Raw genomic sequence first — 22,619 nt, 5'->3', positions numbered from 1 at the left:
GTCAGGGTTCCAATGGTCTTTGAAGGTCTTTGACAGTTTGGGAAAAATGAAGTAGCATTTTCAAGGACTTGAAAGTTTGGGAAAATCAAGCAGATTACCCTGGGGTCTTTAAAAGTCTTTGAAAATTGAAATAAACCTAAACATTTTAATTTCTTTACTTAATCACAAGGTTGTTAGATTTGGATGAGTTTTTCTGGTTTCTTTCTTTTGATGACCTGTTCAGTTTCATTGCCGCCGCAATTAGAAACAAGCATTTATTGTAGTAGAGCATCAGTCCCTTCGAGGGACTTTTGTTTTTAAATATGTAAAATTTCATAACATGGTTCATGGGAGGTTTTTGACCATAAAAATAGCCCACATTATTGATGGAACCACTGAGTACTAGGTTATAGATTTGTGTGTTAAAGTTCAAAATAAAGAACAAAATATTAAACTTAATTTTGTTAAATCACACTATTATAATTGTTTCTAATCATCCTGGGACTAAATTTAATTATATATTTATATATATATATATATATATATATATATATATATATATATATATATATATATATATATATATATATATATATATATAAAATTTTGTTAAATCACACTATTATAATTGTTTCTAATCATCCTGGGACTATATATATATATATATATATATATATATATATATATATATATATATATATATATATGAGCATCAGTATACTCAGACATTATATTGAGGGCTCCTTGTATTTAACTAGGAATTCATAATTTTACCTGTTTTATAAAGGGCAGCAGTATACTCATGGATACTGTATTGAGGAATCACTGTATTTTGTGTTAGTCACTTGATCTCATTTTGAAGACCGGAATTTTCTGTGTATGCAGTTGTTTTTCCATTATTTTTTTACAGTGTATGTGGAATTCTTGGGTGTTTTTCATAAAGGGATATATTACATTTTTAAGTGTGTGGGGTCGGTGGTGGTGGGTTGTTTGCAGTTTTTACATGAAAACAGCATCTATGAATAGACTATTATTATGTGCTACGTGTCAAGCAGTGCACATGTGGTAACTCACTTTTAATGAACAAAGATGAAACTTATGCATCTTAATTATCAGCATGGCGGCTGCAGTCATGTGTTAGCATTAGCATATGCATTGGAACTGTATATAATTGCAGAGACAGGACAGCCAAGTATTCGGAAATACTTGAATGCCAGAATGCTTTTAATAACTAGATAGTTAATTAAAGCATCTCATTTATCTGATGCAAAAAATTGCTTAGAAAAGCACTTGACTGTGGCAGTTGATCTAGAAATGAAGCAGGCATCATTTGTTTCTACTGTACATTAATTTTTTTGTATCTAAATTGATATATAGTCAGCATATATGTGGATTCTTTTTCAGTGATGCTTACAAAAAGGGAATTTGACCTCAAAATATAAATACATTTTTTTAAAATACAAATTTGATCCAGATGTTACTAAATTAAGTCCTACAACAAAAAATGTTTAAAAAAACCCAGTACTGTTGTTTACTTTATTGCAGAGTTACTTTGAAATAAATTACCTACCCCTAGTAACTCTTGGACAGTGTGACCCATTTTTCAATTGTTTTAGTTCTTTTAAACCAATGTATGCCATTTTTTTTTGTATGAATGATAGTATGGTTTAAATGAAATGAACGTACAACATTTTTTAAAAACTAATTGAAATTATGTAATAGTTAAAATACAAACCTGTCTGAGACACAGTCCCAGGTGTTACTTTACCACAAAATACGTTTGTGGGGTAGACATGGTGATTTCAAAGATGGGACAAAATAGTTATATATGATGTAATATAATGAGATACCCTTCATGAAATAAAATTACTTGACATGCCTTCAGCAGAGTAGGACAAAAAGTAAATTGTAAAAAATATGGTAATGCTTAGGACATGACACATTAGCCCATAAGGTTAAGAGAATAATTGGCAGAAAGAAAATGAAAACATTAAATAAAACAAAATTATGACAAGCTTTATCAGCTTTCAGTGTTTTAACAAAAATATTTTCCCCCATTTATTCTTTGGGCATCAATTATGATCACGTCACTCTGGGGAACTAAAACAATATTGTCTACTTACAGAAATGTGTAGTAGTTACTTGACGAGAACAGATACATATACAAAGTAAGAAAATTTGACATAAATGCTTAGGTCTAATTTTCAATTATTAATTTCAATTAATAAATTATTAATGATTAATAGTCATAAAAGCAACAGTGCAGCAACGGTTAGGACAGAAGACACTTTGGCTTGAAAATGCTCTTGACCTGTGACAATTTGATATCCAGTTGTCTATGAACTTTAGTGCTGTATAAATGTATACATGGCTTTACTTTATATCTGCCAAAATTTTATTCGCAGAATATGTATGCAAACAAACTGTAAACAGCAGTATAGTTTTTTGTGCTGAAATTTTTTATTAAATCACAGTTTAAGTTAACTTGGAAAACATGAAGCATTTAAAAGTTTTGTTTAAGTGGACTTGGTGATTAAAAATTTTTGCAAGGAAGTCGTAAGTAGTAAAAAGTAGTTTTTCATGTAGAAATAGGATACTTACCTGATGTTCTGTAGTCATGCAATTGATAATTCTTTGCAGATATTATTAGATTCTGAAGAACATAACATATGGGACCTCTTTCAGAAAATTAACAAGAATGTGACAAAGCACTTTGTTAATGGCTCTGTGCATGTGTAGTGAAAAATATCCCGTGCACCAAGGTCACTACAGAATCTTTGTTGACCAGAATGAAATCTTGTTACAGAAACTGTTGCTGGTTGAAATTTTGTTTTTTGTCTCATGATATCTAAAAATATGTAAAACGCTTGTGACATGGAAACATTTCATTGATGTCAGTAAATAAATGAAACTTGTCACTTGTCATGAAAATTAAGCTTTCAGAAAACTGAAACTGTAGTTACAAGCTATTATTAGCTTTGTCCTAAACTGGTGAAAGATGTTTGCCGGTAAAAATTGCAGAAGAACGCTTTGGACAGGCTGTAAGACACCATGTCATGAGTGAAATCGTCACTTCATTGAATGCAAATTACATTTTCTCAACATGTTAAATACTGTGTAGTTTAAAGTTCTCTAAATTAATGATACTTTTTATCAAACAAAACGTCCTTCCAAAAGGACATTCAACTTGCCATTTTCGAGTAACAATTAATAAATAACAGCTAAATATTAATTACTGACAAAATTTGTAATACATGTATTTCCAAATTCTCACTGTTTCTTTATTGGGTTCTTGTCATGCATCTGCAACATTTGCCATGAAAATACTGGTACAACAAATTAATAATAAAAAATACATTTTCACAACCACCCCAAATTGTGACCAGCACTGAAGACGAACTCTTGTACACTGAAACATGTCCTGAGGGACCAGGTTCTTCATGCAGATTTATTTCTTTTGTAGTGTTATGACTTGTCATGAGAGCTTACCTCATTTAAGACGTATTGTTTTGGCAGAATGGTGGTCTTTCGGGACAGGTTCTTCTGTATTACAAGACCATTTATTTTGGCAGAAAGCATGGTCTTTCAAGGCAGGTTCTACAGTATTTGAAGACAGCTGTGCCATATTTGTATTCAAATTTCATGTTTCCCAAAGTTTTTTATTTACACTTTTTATGTTATTATTTGCAGGCAATGTGACCAGTATGGACAGCCAGACAGCCCTGGCTGTCCAGTCCCTTTTAGAGTCCCAGACGGTCCATGAAACCACACCACAGGGTGAGTATCAGCCAATAAAGATGTCAGAATTTTAGGAAAGTCAACCAGGTACCCATCAATTCTAATGATCGGTTCTCCGCGTACCCAGTCAAAGGGAAATTATATTAAATGTGAACCTGAACTACTTTGTTTTAAGTTCATACATACCACTTACCCACCAAAGATAGAAGCATAATTATTACTAATATGAGTGGCAAAAAAGCATAATCTGAGTGTAAAAAGAGTAGTCTGTATATTAAATGCCATAATTACAGAAAACTATGTGAAAAATATACATTTCATTTTGCTACTTACCTGGATCTGCCGTTAGTTTAAATTTTTGTCACAAATTGGCTAAATCCATGTGGATTAATACAGAAATACAGATACAAAATAAAATGATCAATTATTTATACAGAAAAACCTGTCTTGAAAGACCACTGCTATGCGAGACCACCTGTCTTAAGAGACCACATTCTCAGTGCACAAATTTATTCATTATATAGCATTGTGACCTGTTATGAGTGACCACCTGTCTTGACAGACCATATCTTTTTGGCAAAAGAGGTGGTCTTACAAGACAGGTTCTACTGTACACAACATTCATTTTAACTAGTCTGCATTACATATTTAACTTTGCTGAAATGTAATTAAGTCAACTCTACAAATTATGAATGCAGTATTACATCACTGTCGAGTCCCTCTTTTCAAAATTTGTAAAATGCTATTAATTTGTCCTTTTCCTGATGCAACATGTTCTTCATCTTAAAATCCATCTCTAACATATTATATTCATATAACATCCGTGAGTTACATTGACAAAGCCTGTTTCACTTAATATTTGACATCGTGTTTTTTTTAAAAATATAGACTGGTCTGCTTCTTAAGTGTGTATCCTACTGTAAGGAATCTGTGACACTTGGTTTCAAGAAACCCATTTCTTTTCATTGAAATGTGTCATGTACAGTTACCATAAATAGAAAATGAGGAAACTTTTCAATGGACTTAGCCAAATGGTCACGTATCAAAATTATAAGATCAGTAGATGGAGGTCAATGATGGATAAATGTGCAGTATCCAATAGTCACATGACACAAACCTCAAACTGTACTCTTTATTCTGTGTCTTGCTCCTGATGTCACCAGATATAATCTTTGATCTAAACTTGGAAACATGTTGTTTAGTTTTTTTGTTTATTTTTTTTTTACATGAATTAAATGGGTATCCTATAGCTAATTTTATTACTCATGTAATTATGAATGGGCACTTTTATCAGCTGGCCTTGGATAAAGATACTTTGGCTGTGTTTAAAAATTGGCTTGTCTGAGCTGGAAATTACTTTTCTGAAGAAACTGTCGGCATCGTTGAATAGTCTTCTTTCGTATACAATTGGAAGCGAGACTGAGTTGAATTTGCAATAGTAAATGTTGTTTTGGTTGCTACCATCTGTATTCATTCAGTTAGCTGTAAACTGCATAATTTGTGAGCAGATCTGAGTCCAAGCAGTTAGTAGTAATCAGTAGAACAAATAACATAGATCCTGATCTGTCAGTGCATTATGTGACTGAGGATCAAGATCCATGTTGTTTGCGTTTGGATTTGAACTATACAGGAGTTCATATGGCAGTTAATATTTGTAGCTTAAATAGTCTTGAAAATCATAAATGAATAGATATCATAGTCCGTTAAAATACTGACTGGGGCCCTGGGTGGCTGAATGGTCTAAAGCACTTGCCTTTATCGATTACTGCCATCTCACCTCAGTACATTTGGGTTCGAGTCTTGGACTCGGCCAATGTAAGTATGTGCGAAAGCTTGCAGTAGCTTCCTGTAGGTTGGTGGTTCTTACTGGGGTTTTCCTGGGTTCTTCCTCCACCAGTTACACTGGGTGCCATGTATAGCTTATCTTCCATTGAGAGATGGCGTTAAACCACACAATAACAATGACAAACAAATATATAAACAAATTCAAAGAACAATATATTGTACAAGTTCATGCTGCTTTTAGTACAGAACTCAAAATTAGCTGTTGTCTGCTAGCCCAAGACAAGTAAATTTCCTGTTGGACTAGTCATTTTTATACTGTTTTCATAATGTCAGTAGTCAAGTGGCTATTGATGTATTCAGTTGTTGCTAGTATATGTTTGTTGGAAGGACTAGTGGAGATCAAGCAGGTTTATCAGATTTCTGAATTTACTATTCCTTCTGGCTTCAGAGTAATTTATTTTAAATTCTAGGCCTGCAGTTATGTTGGATGCATGTCATTGTAATATTAAGTCATGTAGATGTTTTGGAGTCTGCATCAATGTTGGGTGGGCCCTTTACTTTTGTACCCGACAACATCCTGAAAATGCCAATTATTTTCATACTTTGTAGATTATTTAAAAAAATTTAATGTATGAATTATGTTAAATATGATACTACAAGTGAATTCCTAATTGCCACTTGATGAATGTTAGGATAGTTAATTGTTACATTTCTTTTTCATGTTGCAAAGATACATGTTGATCTTGCGATAGTAAATAGCAAAGGAAAAAAATTGATTTATTGGCCACAGTCTTGGCAGTAAAATACTTTGTGAAAGGTTTTTGAAGCTTCATACAGTACATGGAGAGTACATCATGTGGTGAAGGAAGGAGACAGATCATTCTGCCGACATATTGTTTATTGGTCCACACACTTGTTGCATAAGTATCTTGGATGATCCCAAAAATTTAGGTCTGTGAATGACAATAACTTATATTGCCATATTCTGATTGATCAAATAAACATACCCAAAAATGTATTTTAAAAAATATGCCATGTTTAATTTTTGAGGACTGCTTACATTTGGAGTAGCGGTGAAAAAAATCATTAGACATACAAAAAGAAATTTTTATAAATCCAGTATCTTTAAATAACTCATGTACATCAGAAGAACCTAAGACATATATATATATACATATTTGAATTTCACACTTTTGAATCTAGAATTGATAAAGAGTAAGCTCATTTTGTCTTAATTGATGCACGCTTTTATGACTAGTCTTTCCGATAGAGTTGAAAATTCTTTGTCTCAGATACAAAGTCATCAATCTCAGTGTGCAAACACGTGCATGCAAGATGTGAATTCAGTATGTATGAGTTGTCTTATTTTCAGAGGATGGCATGCTTTTGAGAGGAAACCTATGGCTACTCATTTTCAAGGTAGGATGACTTTATTTGAGTCGTCTGATTCAGGGTTTGCATGGATCCAAGATCTGTAGATGTTGCTAATTTTTGATGTTATTGATCCATGTCTTTGTTACAGTGGAAGATGATGATGTTTTCCAGTGTGGGAAGTGCAAAAAGCAGTTTACATCCCTTGGAGCATTTGTGGATCACAAACAGAGCCGATGCATACCACTGATGCCCAGGACAACCTTGCAGCAGAGCACTGCGGGAAGTGCCTTCACTGCATCTATACCACATGCCATTCATCGTCAGCCAATAGCACAGGTATAAAGGTTTGCTGAAAATTAGCAACCAGAAAGTCCCCACTTCTTGTAATTTGTGTTCCTTCTCTCTCACATTGCATCACCCTGGGCAGATTTAGCATCATTCATTATTCCTGTTCACTTGCTTTGCCTGCTCAGTCATCATTACCTTTGCAGGAGGCGGCTTGTTTATTGTCCCACTCTGAGTCTGAACATGCAAACAAGCCTTCCATGATATTGTGGCTTCTGCACACATTCTTCAGATGCTGCCAGTGTGTGCGATTGTGTGAATAGTGAAAAATGTGTACGGATTCATACAAGCAGACAGTTCTTTATTAGGCTATCCTAGCATTCGATAAGGCATACAAATTTCTTACTACATTCATGTATTTGTTTTGTTATTTCTTATTAATTTTCACTTTATTTTCCTTTTATTTAGAAACAAACTCAAAGCGTACTTTATCAAATTTTTAATAAATGTTATACTCAAGTGGAGATAATCGTGTAGCTTCTTTGTTAATTAAACCTTTAAAAAAATTAAAACCTTTGAAAAACATAAACAATACCCCTGAAATTTTAACATTTAATTTCATTTCTAATGCTGAGTAATATATGAGGACTCCTGCAAATTATTTTAAAGTTGTGCATATGAAATTGACTCTGTGTAGCAATTTTTATTCCACTGTTCACCCTTAAAGTGCTTTCTGTTCGTAAGTCATGCAAGCAGAGTTATTGTAGCACTTGTCTCGACATGTCTTTTTTGATAGCTGCTTAAACATATTTGTTCTTCGGCCTGACATTAATGATTTGTTAAACTCAGTTTGATTGGTACATTGGGCCCTGGAACACATTCTGTCATAGTATGAACATTGAATCAAGGAAATCATACACATGCATGTTTAAAATATGGGCTACATAGAAAAAACAAAATGGCTGATTCCCAGTGTGGTTAATATTTGGATGATGAATTCATTTGGCAAGTACTTCTGTGATGAAGGCAATTTAATTTTAAAGTTATGAAGTTTATCAGGTAATTGGAGCTGGGAAAGTGTTAATGGAGATACCAGTGAATGATTTTGAACCTGAAAACCTGAAAACAATGTTAAATATGATTCTGATGTACATGACAGCATGCTGCCCAACCCCCATTTCAGTGGTATTTCAAAATTAAATGTAGTAAAGGCAGAATAAAAAGTTAAAATTAAGGCATTTTAAAGTTGAGTGTACTTTTTATTTCTCTTCTGAAAGCTCTGCAAGATCTTACGAACCATACAGCCATATGAGGGTTAAGATAAATTTATTAAAAAAGAAACTGAATATGAAATTAAGTAGTAAAAATATTTATTTGATCAAAATACCTTTGTCTCAACAAGCAGAATATGGCATTAACTGACTTCAAACTCTAATAAATCATTATGAAACAGATAGTAAAACTGGTATAGTATTCAGTAATGCACTGATTCATGAACACTGGCATAGTATTCAGTAATGCACTGATTCATGAACACTGGCATAGTATTCAGTAATGCACTGATTCATGAACACTGGCATAGTATTCAGTAATGCACTGATTCATGAACACTGGCATAGTATTCAGTAATGCACTGATTCATGAACACTGGCATAGTAGTCAGTAATGCACTGATTCATGAACACTGGCATAGTAGTCAGTAATGCACTGATTCATGAACACTGGCATAGTATTCAGTAATGCACTGATTCATGAACACTGGCAGAGCTTATGTTAGTGTAAAATCTTATTTTTGGAGGAGAGGTATCCAAAAGACAGTTCCTGTGAGCTGTGGAAAATTGTACATAAGAACTATAAAGAACAATTTCTAAACTTGTTCCAGCTGGCTAAACTAGCTATATACAGTAAAACCTGTCTTGAGAGACCACTGCTGTGTGAGACCACCTGTCTTGGGAGACCACATTCTCAGTGCACAAATTTATTCATTATATAGCATTATGACCTGTTATTGAGTGACCACCTGTCTTGACAGACCATATTGTTTTGGCAAAAGGGGTGGTCTTACAAGACAGGTTCTACTTTGTATATATTTGCTCCTTCAGACAGCAGATTATAAAAGGTGTTCTCAGCACATATACAGGTAAAGAACATATTAAGCTCAGAAACAATTAATGTTAATGCTTATACAACGAGGCAACATCTTATAAAGATTTTTGATTTCAATAGGTCTCATACAGTGTGGGACAGGAAAAAAGAGAGATGCATATTGAAGTGTTAGGTAAACATTATACTATGGCCGTTTCCTCCTCCCCTTCCTTTTTGTTCTGTTCTCTCCCTATTTTTATGACAAGGTGGGAGCTCACTACTTTAGATAAAATCCAGGCAACATCTCTACTTCTCCTGCCCTGTCAGTGGCCTTTTTTGGAATTCCTGCATCTGTTGATCAGAAAGGTCAAATATGGGGGTTTCTCTGTCACATATATTCCATAGTAACATTGGCATTAGGAAACGAACTCAGCAACTGTGCAAATCCAGCAAGATGAAAATTGTCTTGTCCATTACCACAAACCCTTAACACCACTAGGTGGCAACCTATCAACTGGATATATAGCAGTCTATGGTTTCACTCAGGACCTGTCCAACTACAAGGACTGTATAGTCTTTTGCATAAAGTTATTTTACTAAATTAATTTTGTTGTTGTAGGGTTTAACGCCATTTTTCAGCACAAGATAGGCTATACATGGCAGCCAGTATTAATGGTGGAGGAAGAACCTGGGAAAACCCCGGAAAGAACCACCGACCCACGAGAAGCTACCGGCAAGCTTTCTCACATATCCACATTGGCCAAGCCCGAGACTCGAACCCACGCAGACAGAGGTGAGATGGCAGTGATCCGTGACGGAGACTGCTTTAGACCACTCAGCCACTCGGGGCCCCTAAATTAGTTTTGAATTTTGATAAATAAATTGATGACTTTTCTCTCAGTTGTGGACTTTGACCTTGTGATCCAACAGTATCATTGGTGCTTATTGTTAGTTGTTTATTCACACTGCTTGTATGTTTTGCTTGTTTAAGTAGCAAGTGTTACTTGTCTATGTGAATACTATTTGGATTGTTAATTTCCAATATTTTTCATTCTTGTCTTTCAAGAGTTTGACAAAGCCAACGAAATGTCCAAAGGTAAGAAGTCTAGAGCCAATGAAAACACACGTATGTTTCTAGACTGTACAGTGTGGTTTTCGACTTCTATCTACAGTGTATGTGTAATGTGGTTTGAAGGTATTCTTGTGTTACTTGTTTGGGCTTGAATAAACAGTAACAAAAGAAAGAGTGAAAACAACAAGCTTTGACAAATTTAACAAATAATTTATATCCCTGGGAAAACACTATATAAAATTTAAAAAATAAGAACTTACAGTTTTAAGAATCAAATCCAAAAATAATCCCAGAGTAATTCACTAATTAAATTTTAGAAGAACTGGTAATGAAATGTTCTAATGAATTCAAATTCAAGTCTGACAAAAAATCCAAAATGGAAGGCGAAGACATATACTGTAGTCAGTATAGTGCTGATGTTTACAGTCCTTCAGAACCACAGAAAATAATAGTCTGGTGTTTGAATTCCAAATAAAATTTAAATAAATGCCTTTCTCCATGAAATCTGTATGAGAACTCAATATTTTCAGGGAAAAGAATTATCCTTTATAATTCAAATAATTTGAATAAAATTTTTAACTCCAAACTGTCACAACAAAATGAACATCTTTACGTCCCAGTGTTTAGAAACCCAGCTAATTAATTTTTCTCTATAGCCATCGGTATAAAACCTGAATACTGTGCAATTTTGGAAAACCCAGAATTGCGAAATAGAAGCTGTTTACGTATAAAATCATGTACTCCCAGTATGACCTTGATAAAAACCAATCATTTTACTCAGAGAATAAAATAAAACTAAAAAGTTGTTTACTTGTCTCAGTGATTTTTGAATCAAGGTCAGGAACTAAGTCAAAATTCGAAACAGTGTTTCTGTTATTAGGTATTTATGAAAAGATTCAGGTCCAACTGAATTTTCTGGAAAATATCAAATTCCTAGTAAACAAAATTACATTACTTTGACATGTAATTAAAATAAAAAGATTTTAAAACTTACTAACAATTAAATTAAATCAAATATAAATTAAATCAAATATATGTAACACTTCCCCCCATAAAGAAAAAGAAAGATTTATATGATACAGCTTTCTTTTTACCATAGATTAATTATACAAGAGGTTACAAAGAACTCTTATAAATTATATAAAGTGTACATGAAATAATAAGTTGTTATACATGGTAAAGTGCATCTGCTATTAAATTATCCTTCCCCTTGATGTGCCAAGATGTCAATATCATATTGCAGTAACAACAAACTCAACCTTAGTAGTCTTTGATTTTTATTTTTCATCTTGCCGATGAAAGTAAGGGGGTTGTGATCACTAAACACATTAATTGAAGAAGGAGCTGACCTAATGTAAACTTCAAAATATTGTAATACCAGTATTAAAGCCAAACATTCCTTTTCAATTGTTGAATAATGTCTTTGGTGCTTATTTAATTTCCTAGAAAAATAGCACACTGGATGATCAATACCATTTTTGTCTTCTTGAATCAAAACTGCTCCAACGCCAGCATCACTTGCTTCAACAGACAGTTTAAATGATTGGCTGAAATTTGGAGCTGTAAGAACTGGTGCACTTTTAAGTATGGCTTTATCTTGTCAAAAGCTTCCTAACATTTTTCAGTCCAAAGGAACTTGTTTTTCTTACTCATGGGGTAGAGATCTTAGTCTAGTTATTCCAGCTTTTATCTCAGAGACCTTTCACCCCTAAGTACTCATTTTGACATGTTATGACCTATATCAGTAGAACAACAGGTCACCGTCCTGGCCTGTCAGTAGAACAACAGGTCACCATCCTGGCTTGTCAGTAGAACAACAGGTCACCATCCTGGTTTGTCAGTAGAACGACAGGTCACCATCCTGGCCTGTCAGTAGAACAACAGGTCACCATCCTGGCTTGTCAGTAGAACAACAGGTCACCATCCTGGCTTGTCAGTAGAACAACAGGTCACCATCCTGGCTTGTCAGTAGAACAACAGGTCACCATCCTGGCTTGTCAGTAGAACAACAGGTTACCTTCCTGGCTTGAAGTAGGTTATGCCACTTCCATTCTAATTGCAGGAGCTCAGTTTTCTTCTCTGAACCATATCCATTCATTCACAATATGCATATCATAGCCCATATCTTGGCAAGATTAAAAGTTACTTTATATTCATTAGGACAGTGGTCCCAACCACTGGGCATGGACTGGGGGTGGGTACCACAGGGTTGTTCAAAGGGGTCCACAAATAGATCGACTAAGTGTCTCACACATATACTACTATATTTGTTGGTATCATGAATAAAATGTTAATTCATTTACAACAGTTACTAAGTTCACAGTAGTTTTTTTGTTATTGTCATGTACAGGAATTAATGGAGCCTAAAAGTACAATTATTAGCATGTGGGGGTCCGTGAAATTGTTTGAAGTTAAGAAGTGGTCCACATATTCAAAAAGGTTGGGAACCTCTGCATCAGGACATAAAGCCAGGGCCAGCTCTGGGGTAAACTCCCTCTACCTCTTACATATTCTCCTAACATATGATCACCTGACCTATATGCAGAAGAAAGCAATTTTTGTAGTAAAGAAAATGCTTCTTCAAGAATATTTATAAATCATAATTACAGGCACATACACTCATACAAACAAAAGGCAGCTGAAACTCTGGAACTCAAAAACTCTTGTCATTTATGCTAGAAATAGCCATGAATTATTGCTAGTTTTAATACATGTAAACTTTTTAAACAATTTAATATTTCTCTTTCTTTCTTCCACAGCAAACTCTTCAGAGTTTCAGTACCGGACTGGCTCAACCCTCCTTGACCCAGCTGACATCCAACATGGTGCTGACCGATGAGCAGATGTTGACCTTTGGTGGTGTTGACCAGTCTGCCCTCCTTCATACCTCCACATTTCAACTGGTTAGTCGCTGATGAACACATTTAGAGTGATGTGAAAATTTCATGCTTTGTGGAAATCACACTTGGGATTTTCAATTTTTGCATCTGTTTTCCATGTTTTGGATTTTCTTCAAATGCCTCAGTATATTCCACTTGCAGATGCACCATTTAGAATCTACTTTAGTCTGTGCCTGCAAAATGAATTGTATACCAGTCTGAAAGCCTATTTCTATTTTAATGATGTAATATTACAGTTTCACATGAAAAGCACAATGTTTAGCTAAAAAAATTCACCAGCACTTTTTTATTTACAAAACACGATTTCAGATTAATAATATAATAAGTTCTTGTGACATTGAAATAATCCCATAACATGTTGCCTGTATAAACAGTAAACAATCATGGTTCATATAGCTTATTGCTTAATAATACTATCAAACCTGGGCAATTTACACAGTTAATTGTAATAGATAACTGTTAAAAGATAAAGGTAGTAAGGGCTAAACATAAGCCATACCACATATTACTTGACTGACAACAGTTAGGGTGATTTTGTGTTGCTAGTCCTTTGAACATCGCTGTGGAAGAGTCCATTTGGCTAATTTGCATTGGTAAAGTACTCATAGTGGACTAATCCAATTCACAGATGCATGCTGATGAACAAAAGCTATTACACTTCAGTTCCTTCCTTGAGAATGTTGTTAGCTGAATCGTGATCAGCAGCAAAGTTTATTTGAAGTTGGATTTTACTTCATTATATAATCATGACAAAGCAAAGCAATAATTATTTTAATAGTTGAAATGATAAAGTTAGGAGCAGCATGGAAGTGTGATTCCTTTTTGAAGACAAAATGTTGAAATAGTTCTATATACCAAAATGGGTGCCAAGATTTGAAGTGTTAACTACTGTGACCATTGTGTGCTTGGCATTTCCTCACAGCAGTGTAGATGCAGAAAGATAATTTTCATAGATGACAAGTTATATTAACTGAAATTTGACTTTGTTTGATAGTGGATTTTTAAAACAGAAAATTTATGTATTTTTATGCACCACCATGACAGTTGTGTCCGGATTTAGTGTTACCCTTGTCTCCATGACCATCTGTCCATTTGTTGTCACTACTCGTAAACCTTTTGGTGGGTTGCCACAAAACTGAAATGATTTTTAATCCGAAAGGTAGTTGGTCCTGAACGAAAATGATGACCCTTGGACTGTCAGCATGGCTACCATGGCAGCCATCTTGAAAATCATATGACTACTAATCCTGAACAGATACTCATTTCATCGTCTTGTTTTCACGGAAAGACTTTTTATGATGTATGGTTTGTCTGAAGTGAAAATGTTACTGATTTTGAATATGTAATATCCAATTTGAAAATCATGTTAATGCTGCTCTGTCTGAATGGATGGTTATATTGACATGGTTTTTGCTTAAAGACATCTTCTGATTTCAAGTTGGCCTTAGTGAAGATGGTGCCAAGTTGGACCTAAGTGAATATAGTGCCCAATTAATCAGTTTGAACTTTTGGTTATGACTACTCCTCCTGAATGGATGGCATTTTCAGCCTGGAGTTTGAGTTGGTCCTAAATAAAAATGGTGCTGATCTGGCATCTGTTATGGCTGCTGCAATATGGTCATCTTGAAAATCTTTTTGTCGCTACTCCTCCGGAATGGGTGATTGTCTTGATATGGGGTTTTCACTAAAATGCTTATGATCTCTAATTTGCCCTAAGGGTATTCTAGGAAAAGGCACCAAGGGGGTGGAGTGAATGTAGTGATGTAAGAATTTGGAGGCACTGAGCTGGTGAGGATCAAACCCACATCCCAGAGGTGTGTGTCATGCACTGTCACCAATTTAGCCATTCAGCCCCACAAGCACTAGAATGCCTGCAAAATTGCTTAGTTTCCTGAGTGCATGCAGCTTGGCCATTGTGGGTACATGAGAAAGCTTGCCAGTAGCTTCTCGTGGGTCGGTGGTTCTTTCTGGGGTTTTCCCTGGTTCTTCCACCATTTATGCTGGCCGCCATGTATAGCCTATCTTGGGCTGAAAAATGGCATTTAATCCTCAACAACAATAACAACCATGAAAATGTACTTTTATATTTTACAGAGTCATAAAAATTGATAGCCACCAGGATAAATTAAATCATAGTGTTAATTTTGACCAAGTCCTCAGGTGTTGTGAGAGATCCTGGTAACAATGCTGGTCATATAAATTACTTGTCCTTTTATGTTGAGACTGTGATCTGATGTGTATACTCTAGGAAATAAGATAATTCATGCCAACATTAGAAGACATTATAGAAACTAAGTCCAAACCTTTCTGTCTCCTTGAATGTTGCAGTATGTGCGAAAATTTGCATTCACAAGCTGATGTATGTCAACTGTCCAGGTGAACAATATCAGGTCCACTTGGGCATCATTTATAACTACATGTGCATCCAGGAATACACGGCAACTGTCACTATTGGAGTTACTGGACCAGGCTAGTAAAAATATGAGTCGAATGATTACCTCATCTCATTTCAATTAATGATAGGATCAACTATGAAAATATAATTTTACAAAAGTTTTACTTTGCATTATCAAAGAATTATGGCCTCCCAAACCTGTATATTCCCTATTGTTTTGTTTTGTTTTGAACCTATTTCTAGACTGGTTTTAAGTATTACATTTAAAAACAGCTCAAGATTTTTGTGCCAATTTGTTGTTATTTATGGGAGAAAAAGAGAACTAAAAACTATTTGGAAAAGACCATTTATTTAGTTGAAAAGGCCCAAAATTCAATTTCAGATCGGGACTTTGCCCCTTGGACCACCTTCCTGTGGTTTTGTTTAATCAAATGTTTCAATCCTAATTTTTTTAAGCTGAAAGTGGTTTTAATTTTTTTCAGACTTTTTGGACAATTGGAAGATTGAAACTTTAATTTTCCAGGCCTCCAGTCTAACTTCAGGATTTTACAATTTTACATGAACAACACTGATTTATTGGCATTTATTTTAATTAGAAACATTCTGGATTTGATATTCTCATGTAAGCCATTTAGCAATTTATGAAGTGTTAGAATTACTTTTTTTTAAATGAATAGACTGGTTACCCTTAGTGTTAAGTCTTTTTCTTTTTAAATTCATAGACTGGTAACCCTACAGTTCAGGCTACTGGACCCTTCCTATCTCAAGTGACTCATCTAGCACCAAGGGTCAGTAACAATGTTACAATTCTGAGTCCCATCCAGAGTACAGCCACTCTGGCTTCCAATGGCTCGGCCTTCACCAGTACTGTCAACAATCTCCAGCCCCTCCTACAACAACATGCGCAGCAAATCACCATAGCAACATTGCCAGAGAAACCACAAACAGTGATTAAACCCAGTCCCACAAAAGCAGGTATGATTTTATAGGAGTGTGGTTTTATCATTAGTTACAATCTACCTTGCTTTTGGACAAATGTATACATGTTATAAGTCATGTTAATACTTGCATAGAGGTGTCATCTCCAATTTTTAATTACAACAGGACATCATGCATAAAATTCATTTCAGACATTGCTGTCTAATATTCTTTATTTTCAGCATCCTTAGCTTTAATTACACCAACATAAAGTAACCAGTTATTAGAAACCGAGCAGAATATTCCAGTACTTGTTTTATCGTCTCTTGTACATCTGTATATATTTTATTGAAGAGAATGTACCTTTGTGCATTGCAGTGCCATAAAGCACCAAATCAAACCACACCAAACCGGAAAGTTTGAAATTTGTATCTTAAAGAATCTAGGTTAAATTAAGTTACTCCTTCCATGCTGAAATGCATTTAGTTTGACCTTTTCTTGTATATTTCTGGTCAGTGTTAGGTAAAATGTGAAGATATGTTTTAAGCTGTAGTATTCATCTGTTATTTAAATTGTGGAAATTGATCTTAAATCTAGTTAATTCTTCATGTCATGACAAACTTCGACAGGGGAAAGTCACAACTTTGACATTTATTCTCTCGTCAGATGTCAGCAATTGCTGAATAGTCAAGCTCCAACCATCTGCCTTCAGCTGTGTGTGAATCACAACAAATTCGTTTGGATGGCTAATTAAGTTTGTAATAGGCTATGTGTTAATGATTACTTGAATGATTAATTTTGTTTTACTCTGGGGAAACATGTTTTTAGATACCAAGATTATGCCATTTTTATGCCACATTATGAATGACAGAGATGCTGCCATGGCACGCATATTGTGCATAATTTGTATGAATTTCACACTTGGTGAGTGGTCATGTGCAAGAACTCCTGCAGATTAGTTTAAAGGAGTGCATATAATGATGTACTTTGTGCAGTATACAGATTTTATAAACAAAAGTCGGTGTGCTGCTGGCAGAGGCCTCATAGCCCTTGCAGTGACATGTGTCGTTGTTCCAACAGGCAACTGTCTACACAACTGGCTACTTTGGCTTAACATAAATAGTTGTTAAGCTAAATTTGATTGGCACATTGGACCTGGAACAAGCATTCTGTTGTAGTTTTAAACTGCATTCATTATGGAAGATTTACAAATGCATGTTTAAAATGCTGGCTACCTAGCGAACCCCAAAATGGCTGACTGCTCAACTGGTTCATTGAGGGACTTAAAACCCTAATACAGCAAAATGGAACAGATAAGGATTCAAGAAAGTGAAAGGTTGTCTGAGTTTATTTTACTTACAGGTCTTATTTTGGAGCACAGATATAAAAGAAACAGTACTTATGTGATGTGAAAATTGTACATAACAACTTTATAGAACAGTTTCTCAACTTAATCAAGCTGGCTATGTATATACGCCCGCTTCAGATTGCTTTCTTGGTCTATATGACCATAACTGAGATAAAACACTTCCTGTATCAGGTGGGCAGGAATCCCTGTGGAGAATCACTAGCCAGAAGTTATAGTTTTTTTACACAGATGCCAGCATGCATGGTTGCTGTGCTTCACCACAGTGAGCAGTAACTTGGGGCCAGAGGAGAGGGTTGTTAACATGAGATATCAGACTACATGGTGATTCTGATCACCCCTCTTAGATGGGACAGCTATTTGGTCAGTGATATACATAATCTAGTGATAAACATTCCTGGAAGATCCAGAAATTGCAGGTATTTGACTCCTGGCTTTTATCAGGAAAGCCTAATCTGAGTTTCCTCTGACCCTTGCCACCCCATTTTTGATATTTGGACATTTATGTTGGGGTGTAGGGTCAGAGTCCATTCCCTATTGGAAAGTTGGAATTTGCCAATACCATTTGGTGTCGGCATGGGGTAGCCACTTAGGTGGCGCTCACCAGATAATATGTACCTTTGAGAGAGTGACGTATGTAAGGTGAAGTAGTTCGCATTTAAAACATGCACAGTGGAGAGAATGTTTGCATACCTCTATGCTACATTAATGTAATGTGGATGATATTTCTTTTGGATATTGTACTTTTGGAAATTTTACATGATTTAAGCACACTGCTAACTAAAATGACTGCTCCCTTGTGTTAAAAAATCAGTCTGAATTAGTCTAAAGTACACTATACATAGCAGCTATTAAAATAGGGAAAATGAATTTTGCCAGACTAGACAATACCAGCTTCTGAAAGTGCAATGAATGAATTACCAAATATATAAAATGTAAAAAAAGTTATCGGCTCTTTTTTATACAATTTACCTCTGAAGTTCAGGAAGTGAAAATGACCAAGTAGAGCTAGCACTTTTTTGAAAGGTGCACATTTGAAGTAAGGCCAAGCTGCATACTCTATAACCCATAGTACACCCATCAATCATACACCAAAATAAAGGGAATTAAAGGTTCTTTGCATTATACCTAAGATATACAAGGTCTTTTTTAAATAGCCAGTATAACCAGTGAGGAAAGCCGGGGACATTCTTTTTCTTTAAATTCCTAACCCTATGAAAAATGCGAAACTGTATAGCGCCACCTTAAAGAAAATAAAAAAATGTTTGCAATTATTTTTTTTTATTTTCATATAATTATGTATGATGTTCTGAATAAAATGGTACATTCATATTGCATTTAAGCATGAAAATAAGCTAATTATGATCATTTTTCTCTTGCTTACATAATTTGCCATGAGGTATGTTTGTGTGAGTAGTGACCTTAATTATGGGGAAATTAGAAGACTTAGAATATAGGAATAGAGTCAACTTAAATTTAAAACTGTTGCAATAAGTGACAGAAATATATGGTGAAAATGTTTCTTTTCATTTATTTGCAATGAAATAAAAAAATAAATGAAGAGAAAGTGAATTCGCTTCTTCCATATTAAACAATAGGCAAATATTTTACTTTGACCTTTGACCTTTATGAAGCTGATGAGTTACCTCCCTTTTCTAATTGTAAAATTCATTGTTGATATCTCAGAAATAATTATGGCTAGTTTCATGTTCCTGTCATTCAGCATAACATTGGTTGCTATGTTTACAAAATGTAATGTGCATTCTTAAAATAGCTCACTTTTATCATTGGGGGGGGGTAGGCTGGACTTGTTAGAGACTCTGACACTCATAAATACTGTTCTGTGGGGAAAAAGGCAGGAGAATTATTCATAAGGATTGTTTTGATGCTTGCGACTTAAATGTTTCAGCCATATAAACATAATTAAATCATAAAAAAATAATACCTACATCTTCTTTATGGTGGCGCTCACCAGATAATATGTACCTTTGAGAGAGTGACGTATGTAAGGTGAAGTAGTTCACATTTAAAACATGCACAGTGGAGAGAATGTTTGCCTACCTCTATGCTACATTAATGTAATGTGGATGATATTTCTTTTGGATATTGTACTTTTGGAAATTTTACATGATTTAAGCACACTGCTAACTAAAATGACTGCTCCCTTGTGTTAAAAAATCAGTCTGAATTAGTCTAAAGTACACTATACATAGCAGCTATTAAAATAGGGAAAATGAATTTTGCCAGACTAGACAATACCAGCTTCTGAAAGTGCAATGAATGAATTACCAAATATATAAAATGTAAAAAAAGTTATCGGCTCTTTTTTATACAATTTACCTCTGAAGTTCAGGAAGTGAAAATGACCAAGTAGAGCTAGCACTTTTTTGAAAGGTGCACATTTGAAGTAAGGCCAAGCTGCATACTCTATAACCCATAGTACACCCATCAATCATACACCAAAATAAAGGGAATTAAAGGTTCTTTGCATTATACCTAAGATATACAAGGTCTTTTTTAAATAGCCAGTATAACCAGTGAGGAAAGCCGGGGACATTCTTTTTCTTTAAATTCCTAACCCTATGAAAAATGCGAAACTGTATAGCGCCACCTTACTAGCCGGCCCAACAAACTTGAGCGACTTTCATTGAGATATACTTGCATGAAATTGATAAGAATATGATTTATTTTCTCAGAAATTGCAATCATAGCATGTGTTATGTCTTTAATCCACTGACAGACGAGACGAAAGTACATTGTTGCTGAGATTTTACCTGGATCTGGCCATTTGCATTCCTACTCGTGTGACTACACAACTCTTGCAACCTACATGTCAATGACATCAGAGGTCATACAGTCACATGATATCAAGAATAAACCATTTCTAGTGTTGCTGTATGAAAACGAATTGAACATATAAATGAAAGTCATGTAATTTTTATATAAAAATGAAAAAACAAACACTTCTCAAAATATTTAATGTGAAAACAATGACCAAAAATCTGTAAATGTTGCAGCAATTTGAAGAAAACCAGATTCACTATGCAGAGAGCACATGTCAATGTGGTAGTCACGTGACACCAACAAAAACATTGCTGACACGTGGTCTGTACTTCTTTAAAATGCTTTTCTCTGCCCTGCTGCGATACCAATAGTTTTCTGGTTGTTCTCAGAATAAATATGTTGAGAATTAAGTATGCATTATATTTATTTACACACAATAAGTGACGTATATAATATGTCAAAATTCTATGTACAACAACTTTGGAAATGTGTTTATTATCTGTATCACTTGACTATATGACCTCTGATGTCACTGACATGCAGGTTGCAAGATTTGTGTAGTTATGTGACTTGGAATGCAAATGGCCAGATCCAGGTCAGATTTCAGCAAAGACGTACTTTCGTTTCGTCTTTCAGCAGATAAAAGACATGACAAATGCTATGCTCATGATTTTTGAGAAAATAAATCATATTCCTATCAATTTCATGCAGATATATCTTGATGAAAGGTCGTTCAAGTTTGCTGGGCCGGCTAGTAAGCGGCTACCCCATGCCGACAACAAATGGTGTCTGCAAATTCCACCTTTTCAATAGGGAATGGACATCACCCCAACATAAACGTCCAGATATTAAAAATGGGGGGACAAGGGTCAGAGGAAACAAAGACTACAGGGAAGACCTGCATGGAAAGGAGTTTGGATGCTTTAGTTATGGAGAGGATCTTGCATGTTAAGTGACTATCCACTTTGCATATGAAGGCAAGGTTTACATGCTGTGCAGGGACAATGACATCATTTTTTTTGGAGGGTTTTGATTCTGCAACTGGCCAGTCTTTTTTCTGGCTCTTTAAGGAGAAGAAATTGGAACTAATTATGATTAAAGGCTACTGCTCCATGTTTTCCAGCACCTTTAAGCTAAAGCATGGGAAGGTAATTATAATAGTGACTTGGAAGAATTAATTCCTATAGATACTTTTGTTAGAGAACAGGGTCCATGCTAGCTAGCCATTCAGGTGAAATAGTCATTCATTTCACCAGAATGTGCCCAAAATGTGAAGCTGACTTTGCCCTGACTTGATTTCACACCATCCTCCCCCTACCCCATTTCCTTGGTGTTTCGTTATATTGCATAATAAAAGTCAATGGTCATCTATAAGGAAAAAAATTTTGTTCAAAGAGGAAGATGGATATTTAGGAAAACAAATGTCTGTATACTCCGTAGTTAATTTTTATAATCATAACTGCCAGAAATTACAATGCGATCAGTGGAATTCCTACTGAAAATTCACATATGGTTCCTTGAAAAATGGTGGTTGAAGAACTATATCTTTGTAGCTCAGTCAGAGTTTCAGTTAATGACACAGTGGAAATATCCATGTGCAATGCTGATAAAATTAATCAGTTTATGCAATTTGTTCTTCCTATGTAATTGAAAGAACACCTACTACAGTGGTTCCCAACCTTCTTTGGTTGCAACTCTTACAGATAGTTTTTTTGGAGCCTCAAGACCCTGATTCCACATATTGAAAAGTTTTAGCATCTTCAAAAAAACATTGGCAACCCTCCAGAATGTCTTCATGACCCTGAGTTTGGTCATGACCTGGTGGTTGGGAACCAATGACCTACTATAAAAACACTTGCAGATTAACTGTAACCTAATTTTGAGGTTGCTATTTTATATAATATTTTATAAAACAACTATTGGGGAAGCAAAATAAAA

General features: G+C 34.9%; 1 protein-coding gene across 1 annotated transcript in view; it reads left to right on the top strand.

Annotated features, from left to right (window-relative positions):
- LOC149780780 (uncharacterized) overlaps positions 1-22,619 on the top strand; it is a 46,772-nt gene that overhangs the window by 7,529 nt on the left and 16,624 nt on the right. Inside the window, exons 2-5 of the mRNA XM_089937857.1 lie at positions 3,670-3,756; positions 7,025-7,212; positions 13,078-13,221; positions 16,336-16,588. Coding sequence (XP_089793983.1) covers positions 3,670-3,756; positions 7,025-7,212; positions 13,078-13,221; positions 16,336-16,588 — 672 coding nt within the window. The remainder of the gene's footprint in view (positions 1-3,669; positions 3,757-7,024; positions 7,213-13,077; positions 13,222-16,335; positions 16,589-22,619) is intronic.

This window comes from Sinohyriopsis cumingii, chromosome 16 (assembly GCF_028554795.1).
Source record: "Sinohyriopsis cumingii isolate HCF-2022 chromosome 16, ASM2855479v2, whole genome shotgun sequence".
Taxonomy (NCBI): domain Eukaryota; kingdom Metazoa; phylum Mollusca; class Bivalvia; order Unionida; family Unionidae; genus Sinohyriopsis; species Sinohyriopsis cumingii.
This window is presented reverse-complemented; position numbering and strand designations above follow the sequence as displayed.